The sequence below is a fragment of the Physcomitrium patens genome, chromosome 2 (assembly GCF_059467195.1).
Source record: "Physcomitrium patens ecotype Gransden chromosome 2, ASM5946719v1, whole genome shotgun sequence".
NCBI classification, from domain to species: Eukaryota; Viridiplantae; Streptophyta; class Bryopsida; order Funariales; family Funariaceae; genus Physcomitrium; species Physcomitrium patens.
The window spans coordinates 23,558,813-23,572,769 of record NC_143411.1 but is presented as its reverse complement, the minus strand read 5'-3'; the positions used below and the strand labels follow the sequence as shown (position 1 = coordinate 23,572,769).

Here is a 13,957-nt window from a genome sequence, read left to right as displayed (position 1 = left end):
ATAAGTAAATATATATTTGTTTATATATATATATATATATATATATATATATATTAAAAAATAAAATACTAATATTAAAAAACTAGAAAAAATCTATGCCTTAAGCATTTTATAAGTGGCCTTTAAAAATATTTATATGCAAAGGTAGATTTATAAATCTTTTTTTATTATAGTTTTTTTTGAGAAAAAAAAATACAACCAAAAGAAGAAGAGCCAATAAGACATTATTTTTATTTTAGAGATAATTTAATTGCAATCAAATTCCAATCAAATAAACATCTTTTGAGTATAAATAAAATTCTCATATATTTATGAGAAATAAAATAAATAAATAAAACTAAACATCACATCTCTTGTTTCAAAAAATAAGATTTTTAGAAAAAATACGTTATTTTTCTACCATGAGATGTGTTAGCTTTTGAATTTAATAATAAATATTATTCACTAATAAAAATCATAGAGCACCTGTAAAGTAAAAATATTTTTTATTTATGAACATATGTATGGATTAAAAAATTTAAATGCAAATTATATTCTAGAATGCAAATTCAAATAATTTTAACATGTATTTCTATGATTGAAAAAACTCTTCTTGTAAAATCTTACATGAATTATACAGGTAGTCAATTCTATGCCAATTTTAGATCAGTTTAGATAACTCTATTGCAATCTTGTAGCAAATAGAACAATTTGTTTATCTTGTTGGTCTATATCAATTTTAGTCTTAGATTTTATTTTATTTATTTTTAATACTTTTCCTCTCTCCTCAAGACATCTTATCAAAAGTGGACCTCGTCCATAATAGATTTGCGATTGCATGTGCACGTCTTTTGCTTTATTATAAAAGCATCGTTAAAGTAAAAAGGCAGCACGGGAAGGGGTGGTGGCAAAGACAATTAAGCTTCCGTTCCAGGAACTCTACTTTCGTGTCGTCTTGTGCCCGAGTCCCTTAACACTCTCTGCTTCAATTCCTTTTGTTCCGTCACCATGGTCAGCTACGTGATCACTGCAGTCATGTGTATTTCGTAGTATCACTCACAGGTTTCATTTGTGCTTGGTTAAAGAATTTACCATCATCATCATTATTATTATTATGTTGATGTTGATTTACTTGAATGCTCGAGTAGGGTTGAATCCATGAGCTTGATACACTAGCGTCGAATTTCTGTGCAATGTGTGTCTAGCCATTGGGTTCAGCTGTAGTTTCTAGCTTTAAACATGGCTCACAGTTAGTTGCAGTGCCGAAATGTGAATTCAGGGAAGTGATAGACACGCATTGCTTCGAAAACTATGCAATGAATTTAAGGGTTGGCACAGGGCAGAGCATTCTGGGGACTGGGATCTCTGCGTGGATCCTGGTCATGGTCATCTGAGATATTCGTGAATTGTATCTTTTAGGGTATCGTGTGCGTGATTCGTGTCTTTGGATGTTGGAGTTCATGCCTAGGTACTCTGATGTGGTACTTCATGCGTGAGATTTGCTTACCGTGACGGAGATCAAGTCAGGCTCTTGGTGGACATCGACGGCAGCCACGCCAAAGATCCTAGTTCTATGCTGGTTCCTCACAGTAATTTTTGGGACATTTGCTATGTATGGATGATATAGTGTACCTTGATTTCTTTGGAGATGTGAAGAACATGACGCGTATTTGTAATTTTTCTTTGAAGAGACGTGAATCACTAGCCAGCAAGAACCAAAACTGTGAGGAAGGCCTCAAGGGTCATGCTTGAAATGCACTATTCTCGCATGACCCTGGACTTTCTAACCAACTACATGCTTGCTGGGGTGGTGGCAATCATTCCTTGGAAGATGTTTCACTACAAGATCGCAGAATTTGCTACTGCAAGCATGTGTAACATACACAAGCATTATTATATTTTGTCGTGGAGACATGTTGGCGATTCAATAGTCTGTAAACTCACCAGTTCATGCTTGGGTGCCGATCAATTCAAACTATCTTGGTTATAACCAGGGTAAGGATTTTGATTTCAGTTTGTTGATTTCTATGTGCTTTTTATTGCAAGATTTATTTTACAGAAATATTGTTCGACGGCGAAGAATTGTATGCTGTTGGCCCACTTGAAAATGCCCCATCTTCCAAGGGTTGCACAGCAGGCCGTATCTGCATCAGGAGGAGGCCTCTTCAAGACACAAGAAACAGGGAACAGAGGCTGGATGGATCCAGGAATTATACCGTGTAGCTTACTGTACTTCTCTATTCAATGTGGATTCTACGATATTACTTGCGCTCACATAATGCAGCGCCTCTTCTCTGGACACACAGTCTTCTATATGGTTTATGTTTTGTCTGTCTCTGGGATATATTCTTCCTCGGTTGTTTGGTGACAGTAGTGGGTGGGTGATGGTACACAATTTCCAGAATGGAGTGATAAATAGTCCAACAGTCACGTTTTCAGTTCCACATGTCGTTCCTGTTACAAGGATCTGGTAGTTCTTACTGATAGTTATTTGTCTGCACGTGCTGCAGTAGAGGACCTTGAACTGTTAACACTATGTTTTGCCCTTTTCATTTTCTGAAACCCATTTAGATACCACGTTCTGATCAGTAACAAATCCTCTTTGAGTATCACATCCCACAACTTCTAACTGTAACCAACGATGAGCCAACTACCATGATGCTGGCACTTAAGAAAAGCTAAAACAACAAACTTGAATGGCATTTCAATAAGGAAAATACCACCCAAGTTGTGGACCAAGTGGAACTTTGAAAAACATTCCGAAATTCGAACACCTGCGGTTTCACACACTGACCACGGTGCCCCACGGCAACCGATAGCCGTGGCTCGGCTCGCCAATGACAAAACCCTAGCTGTGCGACAGGGCTCAGTCTTTCCGCAGCACCACTGGTTGCCACCTTCCTCGCTCTCAAGCTCTATCCCTCGCATTTTGTGCGCGTCTCAACTTCGTCTTTTTTTCGCTATGGTATGCCCTCTTCGAACCTCTCTCAAATTTGATATTGTGGTTTCGATTTTTATCCGAGTATGATAAAGTTTGGTTTTAGGGTTTAGGGCATTTAGGGTTGTCCGGGGTATTGTATGAGAGTTGGCGTGTATGGATGGGAAGTGTGTCCATTGAAAGCATCTCAGATGCTTCGCGGTTTCCCGTGGCATTAGATTTGGTTAGTGTCTCGTTCCTCATGCGAGTAAAAGCTATGTCTAATTAGTCTATTTCCTACAGTCGGAGGACTAGATGGGAAGTAACTGCCACATGCCTGGTCTAACTTGACTGCAACTAGTAGAGGATTGGGGTGCCAAATATGCAGCGTATTGTACTCTAGTTTTTGGATTTGGTCATTTCTTTCACATGCACTGGTCAAACCAGACATGTCTTACCTCTTTCTGAAACGGAAAGACTCAAATTGCAATGTGCATCGGGTTTGCCATCTCGGGACGGGGTTTCACGTCATTCGGAATAACTTTTCTGAAGAAATTTTGTTGATTATTCAGTTCATGCGCTTCCTATCGTAACAAACCACTTGAGGATCTACTCAAATAATCTCTTCAAATTCAAGAACCGGCAATGTAGCCTTGTATGATATCCTATAGACATTGTGACCAAAGCTCATGGTTACGCCAGTATGCCATCCCTGCTATGCCATTTTGTTCTCATGAGATTTATACGTTCGGTTGTTAGTGTGGTGTGCCTTGGGATACTGCGTTCACGCCGAGACATCTGCTCACCACATGCGCGAGCTGCATTTCCATTGGCAGAGTCTAATTTGGACTATTAGTGGACTTTTTTCTGCAATTTTGCACTAGATTCTCGTCCTATGCTTGGCCCTAACATTGCCGAATTTTAAGACACGGGTTTTTAGTGTTTTCTGTTGGATGTGTTTGCATATGAGAATGTAGTGGTGCAAGAGTTGTGTGAAATCAAACTTCTTGTATCAAAACTAAGTTTTTTTTTTTTTTTTTTTTTTTTTTTTGATCAGGGGCGTGTAAGGACCAAAACCGTGAAGAAGGCCTCAAGGGTCATGATCGAGAGGTACTACTCTCGCATGACTTTGGACTTCCAAACCAACAAGAAGATTGCTGAGGAGGTTGCAATCATTCCATCGAAGAGGCTTCGCAATAAGATCGCAGGATTTGCCACTCATTTGATGAAGCGTATCCAGAGGGGACCAGTGCGTGGAATTTCCCTGAAGTTGCAGGAAGAGGAGCGTGAGAGGCGCATGGACTTTGTGCCAGAGGAGTCTGCCATCAAGACTGATGTGATCGAGGTGGATCGTGAGACCATAGAGTTGTTGGCCCACCTGAACATGCCCCAACTTCCAGGTGTTGTACAGCAGGCCGCACCTGCTGCAGGAGGAGGCTTTTTCAAGCCACAAGGGGGAGGCTACCAGGGTAACAGGAAAAGAACCTAAACACAGGCAGGGATTGTACCGAATATATATTTTTTCCTTTATAAATTTGTAAAAGGTATTTTTCACCTTGTGGCTCAGTTCTTGGTGCTGTGTCTGGATAACCGAAAAGTAGTGTGCATGATTCTTGGCTTGTCTTGATTCACCTGTGTATTTGTTGTAAAGTAGTGTATTTGAGGAATGTGCTTGGAAATGAATCTGGTATGGGTACTGTAATTCGGTTAGCGGTTGATTGATTCTAGGATCCATCTGTTTCATGCTGGTGCCCAACGGAACTGTTGTTATTAGCATAGATGGAGGCCAAGAGTCCGAGATCGAATAATTTAATGTTATGAATTCCCTTCGAATTGGACCAACTTGGGCTAAGAATGAAGCATTTCTACAGGCTCATGAAGAGCATGGTACGCAAATCCAAAACAATTGTTTTTGAATGCCATGATCCCTTTGCTTCAAAAGAAAGAAGCATGACTTTGGTGAGGTTTTGCAACTCTTTCAAGCAATTGCAGCCATCATCTACTCTAAGAAGATGATTGTTGGACGCAACCGTGTGAATTTCATGAAATATTAAATTAATAGTTTGTTGATTGTGTAGTACATAAGTAACCTTCTCAGAGAATCTAATCTTCCTCAAGTATTTATTTTAATTAAACGATAGTTAAAAGTTGGTATGAAAGTTGCAATGATACAGTATGTAGTATTAGGTAAATAATAGTAACACTGTATTATTTCAAAATTTTCTACTGTGATGCACCCAATCCGATGTATAAGTTTTAGTGGTCATCACTGAATTTCATTTTACAGATTGCATTTTCAAGAAGATGTAGTACTACTGAAGGCCAGGCCAACTAAAGACGGTAGATATGAAATAATAACATATCTAAGTAAATTTATAAAGAATATGAAACTTACGTTTTATACGCAAGTGTCATGTATCTCTTATTTGGAGCTACTTAGTAGAATAAATTAGTTTCTTCTTAAGAGACGTTGGAAGCAACATCCTCATTTTTTAAGGTGATATTAGCTAAATTGTTAGTGTTCTATTAAAGTTGTATAGAATCATAGAGCATCAACATAGGATAATTTCTTGGTCTAATATAAAAATCCAGGCATAAAGACTTTATCTCCACATGTTACAATATTAACATGTGAATTAAAAGATTTAATAACATAGTATTTGGAAAGTCTCAATGATGATTGTTATTTTATTTATTTACTTATTTTGAACAATGTTAAAAAAAATATCAAAATTATTTTGTTTTTAAAACACAAAATATCAATCAATAAACATCATTTAAAAGTGATTTAATCAAATAGATGAGATTAAATTAAAGATGTCATATGGACAATTGAACACTAAAGAAATAGTGCATTTTTATGATTTTACACACATATATAAGTCACTTTTGGTCTTAAGAAAACTATTTCAGTTCAAAATTTTTAACACATAAATTTTATTAGGGTAGATATGATATCCACTAATATATGTAACATTAGCATATGTAGTTTTCCAAGTAAAAAAATTAAATTATATAAAAAAACAAAACAAAAACCTATCTTTTCAGATATATTATGTAGTCTTTTAGAGCTTCCATAAAAATAGGTACCAAATTATGTAGCTTTAGAATCTTAAATTACTTGAAGAATATATATATATATATATATATATATATACTTTGTACTCAAGTATTAATATTGATAGCCTTTGATATATTCATTAAGTTCCATATTTATATATTAATTTCTTTATAGATATAATAGTTTCTTTTTATATCTTAGATTACAACTAATCAAAACATGGATAGAGGCTTTTTTGAAACCAAGTTAGTTTCAATAAAAATAAAACAATATATTGTGCTGATTCTTCTTGACATTTGAATATGAAAACTCAATGTCAAAGATTTGAAAAAATAAAAATAAAAAAATACACTGTAATAAATGAAATAGTATAACAATGACATAAGTGATAAATGGTAGAATCTTCCTATTTTTTTATTTTTATTAAATAGTTGACTTCAAAAAGTTAGATATTAAGATTTGAATATGTAATCTTTATAATCATATATTAAATTTTGCACATGAAGTAGGAATATTTGTTGAATGGACAATTACTCAAATGATCACCTTAAAATACATATTTATAGAATAATCATATTTTAAAAAATATAGAAATATAAACTAATAAATCTTAGACCTTATTTACAGAGTATTTCTTTTTGTACTAAAATTTATGAGAAATCGCTTAAAATATCTTTGCTATGAGAGCATCTTTTTTTAATATTTTTTATTATCGAAAATTTAAAATAATGTTTCACCTACTAAACATGTCATTCATTAGGGGAGAAAAAAAATCTATAGATGGTTCTACTTGAATGAAAGAAATAAATCACAAAAAGAGGGGCCAATATTCATTATAAATATAATAATAATAATAAAAATAAAATAATGTCAATGATGCAAAATCTCTTTAGTGATTTTCACACAATATTTAGATTCTATTATACTGCAGTTGTAAATATGATTGTGTGTCATTTTGTTTCTGTATTTTTCATGTTAAAGGAAATTTTAAACAATATGATATTTGAATAGTGCAATTTTCTTTTTTATTTGATTGTGATAAACTGATCTTACTTATCCTAATATTTATCGTACCAAAGTTTCTACTTTTTTTTCCTTGTGCTTTCTTTGCTAAAAACATGTTATTCTTTAAACAGTAATCATGCAATACATAAAACAAAAATCACCCTACAAAAATTCATTACAATGAATTCACAATACTCGTCTATATAAAAATATACAAAATACAAGCAATGTAAATATCCGAGAATAACAAAGTGCAGTGAAGTTCAATTGGACATTCAATGTTTTTACATCCACATAATTCCAATCTCAAACTAGAATTTCTTATTAAAAAAAATACGTTCGAGATTCCTTAAATAAATAAATAAATATGTATATATAAATTTCCCACAAAAAATATATACCCACAAGACCTAAAAGTATACATATACACATACATACATATGAAGCAGTATGTGTTTGCCAAGGAGTCCACGGAGACGGGCGGTGGCGCGGGCACCGGAGACCCCGGCCCCTCATCCAAGTCCCAAAACCCTAGCCGTGCGCAGAATTCAGTCTTTTCGCAACGCCTTTGCCTGTTCCGAAGGAGCGTCGCCTCGCCTCGCCTCGCCTCGCCTCTTTGCATCTGCGCGCATCTCGTCGCTTTCATTTCTCACTATGGTGATGCCTCCACCCTTGCCCTCATGCTTACCCTGGCATACAATTTTTATTTTTTATTTTTTATTTTTTTTATTTTTTAGGGTTTGAATTCGTTTAGATTTTGTGGGTTTCGTGTGAATGGTAGCGCGTGAGTTTTTATGATGTGGGTTTGGAGAGTTAGGTCTGGTTAAGTTGAAAGTGATGTCGCATTGGTCTGGAATAGTGGTAGCAGTGGCCGCAGCAATGTGAATCATCTTAGGGCATTTGCCAGGTAGACCGTTACTTCGTTGATTCGGTGTGTTATGATGTTTTTTTAGGTTGACTTATCGAATGGTGTTTTTTTTCCGTGGTGTGTAGAAGAAATGATTGGTTCTGCCCAATTGTGTGTGGTTGCTGTGTGAAAAAGTTTGGCAGGGTGTTGTATGTGTTGGAGTTACCTCTTGTTTACCCACATAATGGTGTTTCTTGTTGTTACGACAGACTAAGCGCACGAAGAAAGCCGGAATTGTTGGCAAGTACGGTACCCGTTATGGTGCCAGTTTGAGGAAACAGATCAAGAAGATGGAGGTCAGCCAGCACTCCAAGTACTTCTGCGAGTTCTGCGGGAAGGTGAGAATTGTCCGCAATATCACATGTCTGTGTGCGTGGTGGTAAACTCAACAATCATGTGTGTAATATGAAACAGTTATTGTCGTAAGTTAACTTACATATTCCCGTGGACAATGAATAACATTATTGGCTTTTTCAAAGCATTAAGGATTGGTGTTGCAATCTCTACATCCGATTCTGGCTGTATCACACTTATGATACAGTTTAGGATAGACATTCAACTCTTATATTTCGTATGATACTACGAAGTATTCTAATTCAGTTTAAGGAATTGATTAGTCCCCTCCTGTTCTCTTTTCCTGCAGTTTGCGGTGAAGAGGAAAGCTGTTGGTATCTGGAACTGCAAAGACTGTGGAAAGGTCAAAGCCGGAGGTGCTTACACCTTGAAGTAAGTGACTCAACACCACCCACTCCTGGCGTTAGGACGTTTGGACACCTTCACATTTGGTGCATCATGCGCAATAGTAACCGAAAATGTTTTGAACTAACTGCAATTTTTAATTGTTTTTGCAGCACGGCCGCTGCAGTTACTGTGCGCAGTACAATCAGGCGATTGAGAGAGGCAACCGAGAGTTAGATATTTCCAAACTTTAGGTCCACTTAAAAACACTTTTATTTTTGACAGATGATTACAGTGCTCGCCATTTGTTTGTGACGGACGCCTCTTTACTTTGTCTCACCTTTTGGGAAGGTTGTATTTCTCGTCGGTGCTCCTGTTTGTGTACCTTAATCTTTGTTGTATGCATTTAGACTCACAACTTTCTATGTATCACTTTTGTTGAAAAATTTACCCAGAAAGATATCTCCATGCACGTTTGTGTAATCACATCAAAATTATCTTCTCGATTCCGGTCATTTTATCTAACAAGGTAACGAGGGCAGGAGAAACAAACCCCCCAGCCACTAGCATGTTGTGACACATTTCCTGCCCAGCCCATAAGTAATCATCATACAGACTACAGAATAATCGCAATCTCTACATCCTCTCATCAGTGAGTGCCTATGGCCTTATGTTTTAGTGAGCACTTAACTAATAATGGAATCTGGGTCTAACATTAGATCTGAGCTTCTTAAGCAACTGATTGTCGGTAAATGGTGATCGAATCCAGTCGAGCTCACTAGAAATCGTGAATCGGGTTGTGTGAAATGTATAACAATGTGATTGGTTTTGAATCATTGCCGCAGGGACATCTCTACACCTGAAATGTCTTCACGAATTAATGGTTCTGATCCTGATTGATCTTTTAGATAAATTTATTCATGCCTTACCCTAAGTTCTTACATGCACACTTCATGTTGCAAACCAAAATAAATTGGAAGACTTTGATTGGTTGGGTTGTATCAGGTGGATCTTACCACCTAGCACAATGCATGAAGCGGGGCAAGAGCCCTATCTGCAATAGTCCTGTTGTGTGATTAATGATTAACGAGCAAGGTTAAGGGACATTGCCTCTTGCAGGGGCCATTAGGGGCAAAGCCCTTGGAAGAAAGTTTAAAAATTGCACTTTGTACTAATAGTTCTTTTGCCAATTTTCAAAGACCATTGGAGACATTGTCGTTTCTTTTGCCTTTGATGCAACCTCATGTGCATACACCATTGAGATGCCTTATATACCTCTTTCAAGTCCTCATGGCATTTTCAGAATCTCAACATTGGAGCCAAGAGGAAGAATTCTCCATTGATTCTTGAAGATGGTAATTGTTGTGTTTCACGATTTTGATACAAGTAAATGTAATGATACCATATTGATATGCAATTTTTGGGAGTATTTGGAGTTGTTCTAGTGGTGAAGCTTATGAAAATTGAATATTGATTTGTTTCGGCATGTGCACATAGTATCTTGCTCCAATTGTAGTTGTAGCTAAAAGAAAATAATATGTGAGTTGAATTTCTTCAAATTCTAGATTAAATTATTTAGCTAGGATTTTATACTGAGTCATTGTTTCAAGAAAAGGTGTGCATGGAAGTAATGAGCATCATCTTGTGAAGAACATCAAATGATTCGTTGATATTTGTCTTATAGGAATGAAGGTTTGTTGGTACAATTATGATATGAATTGCAATCAATGCAATGCAATAGATCTTGAAGTAGAGACCTATAATATTATAAGTTGAATTTTTTATTTAATAATAAATTTTATAATAGGTGCTATAAATTTATTAATCATATATATATATTTTTTGTAGATGTTTAGATCGTCAAATTATATTAAAAGACAGAATCTATATTTATTATTCTTTTACCTTCATTGAAAAAATCAATTAGCTTATTTTATTATCAATAACAATTTAAGTCATTTATTGATATTTCATTTAAATTTTATCCATAATAAAAGTTGAAAAGATTTTCTTGAATTAAATTTTCTATATTAAATAAAAAAATAATGAAAAATTTTAAATTTTATATTTAAACAAAGTAAGATTTAAGGAATTTAAAGATAAACTTTAAAAATACATGATTTTGAAAAAAATTAGAGATTGATGGCAAGATAGCATCAAAACTATTCTTTAGATTGGACAAGACTGTACAAAGTAAAATACTATTATTTTGATTTTTAGGATTACGAGCAAGCACAAGACAATACCTTGTAAAATCAGACGCAATACACAAAATGATCAAAAAAATAAGTTTATGTTTATTAACTCAACCAAAATTATACAGTCTCTGGTCTAATACTATTCTACCTTGTGATACTATTTCCTAGGACTAACTAAGCATTGTGCTTATTCTTGACTATCCATTGTGTTTCTTTTTATTCTTAAATATTCTTCTACCTTACTGCATCTTTGTTAATTTTAGTGGCACCATCATAGCTTCTTATTTCTTTATTTATTGTTTTATTGATGCCATGCTGTTGGATTATTTCAGCATATATCATCTATATACGAGTAAAGACTTCTCGAGCAAGTACTAATTCTGTAGGTAGGTAAAAACTTCTTGAGCATGTAATACATCTATAGGTGGATATGATCACCTTATGCAAGTAACAAATACCAAAGGCAACACTTAAGATATGTAGATGTTGCTAATGTATTTAAAAAATATTATGGATTGTTATTTTTTTTTTCAAAAGGATAAAATAGAAAAGATCTACAAATTAGTTGGGTTGAAATTTAAACAAGATTGATTGGAAGGAAAATATTTTATTTTTATTTTTTATATATAAATATTTTATCAAAAAGTGTCCATACAAGTAATATGATTTTTAGAGTGGAAATTAATAATTTGGTAATACATATTATTATTGTTTGTTTCGTAGAAATATTTTTTTCTAAAAAATAATATAAACTATAGATTATGCAATTAAAGTAAAAAGTATAAGAGATTAGAAGATTAAAAATCATATAAAAAATTAATATATTTAACCTGAAGAAATAAAAAAATATTGTGTGTAAGATTAACATACATATTTTATATTACACCATAATAGGTACAAATACATTATAATATTGATTAAACAATAAAATGTGAAGATAGTTGAGAAATAGTTAAAGTGATAAATTCTAGGATATAAGAAATTGACCAATCCAAATAAAATTACTTAAAATAAAAGATTATATAACAAAAACATGCATTCAACAAGAATTTTGAAAAATCACAATTGGAAACATATTATTTTTGTAAAGTAAAGATTAAGAACATATTTTAAAAATAAAAATGGATGTATAAGACTTCATACAAAAATAAAACATGGTTAATTTAAAATTATTTATTTGAATTTGTATTGAAATCAATAAGCTGAAAAGAAAGATATAACTCTTTAATATATAATGGACCTATGTCCAATGATAGAAGAAAAGAGATATTTTAATTTGGTTATTAAAAGAACTTATAATGCATCATTTTTGAAATAAATAAAATTAAATAAAATTAAAATTATTCTATATATATATATAAATATAAATCATAGAAATATTATTATTATATATATATTTTACTATATTTATTAAATTAATTTATTATTAAAATTTAAATTATTAGATCTTTAAAAAGACTAATAGTTTAAAATTTATATTAATTATTATTTTTTGATTTTTTTCTAATTTCTAGCATAGAACAAAATAGATTAGAAAGTATGTTTTGAACCTTCATAAATAGTAGAGTAACTATAATAAATCATATAGAGCCTATAAAAACCTATCTTATCAATTATACTATATTTTTTTGCAACTATAAAAAAAAAATTACAACTCATTATTATATATAAATTAATATAAAATATAAAATGATAATAATGATAATAATAATTATCATCATTATTATAATGCATAGTGGGTTGAAATTATATATATATATATATATAAATATATTTTCTAGTGATAAAATAATAGTGTACATTAGAATAGAAATTAAAAAATATGGCATTAGATTGTATATTTTTTGTATCATTGCCTACTTAGATAATTCTATATAACATATAAAAAATAAATATGATAGAAAAAATATCAAAAAATAATATGAGAAAATATTTTATTTTAAAAAATAAATTTAATTTTTATTTATTAATTTTAGGTAAAATATTTTTAAGGTTTATATTTAAAAAAAATTATAATTAGTATATGTACAAAACAAAGAACCATATCAAATTATTATAAAAAAATAAACCATATCAAAATATTATAGAAAGAAGAAACATATCAATAAATTACATCTAAAAATATTTGAACCGTCAATGTATTTAGTGATGAATACTTGTGTTAGATAAGTTATTTAAGCAAGATTTATTCTTTCAATCAAAACTTTAACTATCACCTTTTTCACTTCATAAAAATATTCTGATCTAATAATCTATTCTATGTAGTTTTTGCTAAATTTTATTATACTTAAGTAATATTAAATATATATATATATATATACACACATATATCTAATTTTATGGTATGTGATAATAAATAGTATATCAAAAACTAGATAAATATTACTTTTGTTTATGAATTGATGAATAAACAATCCACATGAATTTCTTTATTTATTTTGATAGTTTTATATATATTTTTTCTACTACTACATTAATTATATCTTTTTGGATTTCATTGCTAATTAACATATTATGTTCTTATTTCTAGTATATTATATTTATAATTATCTTTGATGCTTTGTTTTGTTTTGTTTTGTTTTTTTTTTTTTTTTTTTTTTTTGTATATATATATATATTTTGTGTATTTTATATCTTAATAATGCACACCTATAATAATTTGTAATCTCTAAAAATAAAAACTCAATAAATCAATACTCTTAAGTAATACTATAAGGTAAAATTATTTTTATTTAAATTTCTTTGTGTTATAATTCCATGGTGGCAACATCTACATTATATTGATTGTAAACCATTATATTGTCTTTTTTTTTGAAATCTTGAACTTGTCTAATTATTTGGATTGACAAACTTAACTTCTCTTTAGTAATTGCTAAGAGCATTGCTTTATTTGACCTACAATAGAAATTAATGTTCTTTAAGAGCACAAATATTAGTTATTACAACCTAATACAAGTAGGCCTATAGATTATTATAGAAATTAAAAATCTAATCTTTTAAGACAAAGAAGCAATAGATGTAGGAAGAATAAAGAGACATACAAAAGTACCTATCTTTCTCATACAAACTTAATAAAGAAAGTAGAGTAACAACTCCAAATAGATATAATAGATGCAATGTGGTGGTAAAAAATAATAATGTAGTATACATCCTTTTACAAGGTTGGTCAAAAAACTCTTTATTCTAAATAGATTTTAATTTAAACAACGAAT

At 31.8% G+C, this 13,957-nt stretch overlaps 2 protein-coding genes across 2 annotated transcripts; both read left to right on the top strand.

Annotated features, from left to right (window-relative positions):
* The first annotated feature begins 1,218 nt into the window (after positions 1-1,218).
* On the top strand, positions 1,219-4,450 carry LOC112278972 (uncharacterized). The gene is made up of 6 exons (XM_024512946.3): positions 1,219-1,228; positions 1,399-1,460; positions 2,039-2,208; positions 2,351-2,449; positions 2,692-2,944; positions 3,954-4,450. Exons 1-6 carry the CDS (start codon positions 1,219-1,221, stop codon positions 4,383-4,385), a joined length of 1,026 nt encoding a protein of 341 aa, XP_024368714.2. The 3' UTR covers positions 4,386-4,450.
* A 2,962-nt stretch (positions 4,451-7,412) lies between these two features.
* On the top strand, positions 7,413-8,862 carry LOC112278971 (large ribosomal subunit protein eL43z). The gene is made up of 4 exons (XM_024512945.3): positions 7,413-7,619; positions 8,079-8,207; positions 8,513-8,595; positions 8,721-8,862. The coding sequence occupies exons 1-4, from the start codon at positions 7,413-7,415 to the stop codon at positions 8,782-8,784; spliced, it is 483 nt and encodes a 160-aa protein (XP_024368713.2). The 3' UTR covers positions 8,785-8,862.
* The last annotated feature ends 5,095 nt before the right edge of the window (positions 8,863-13,957 follow it).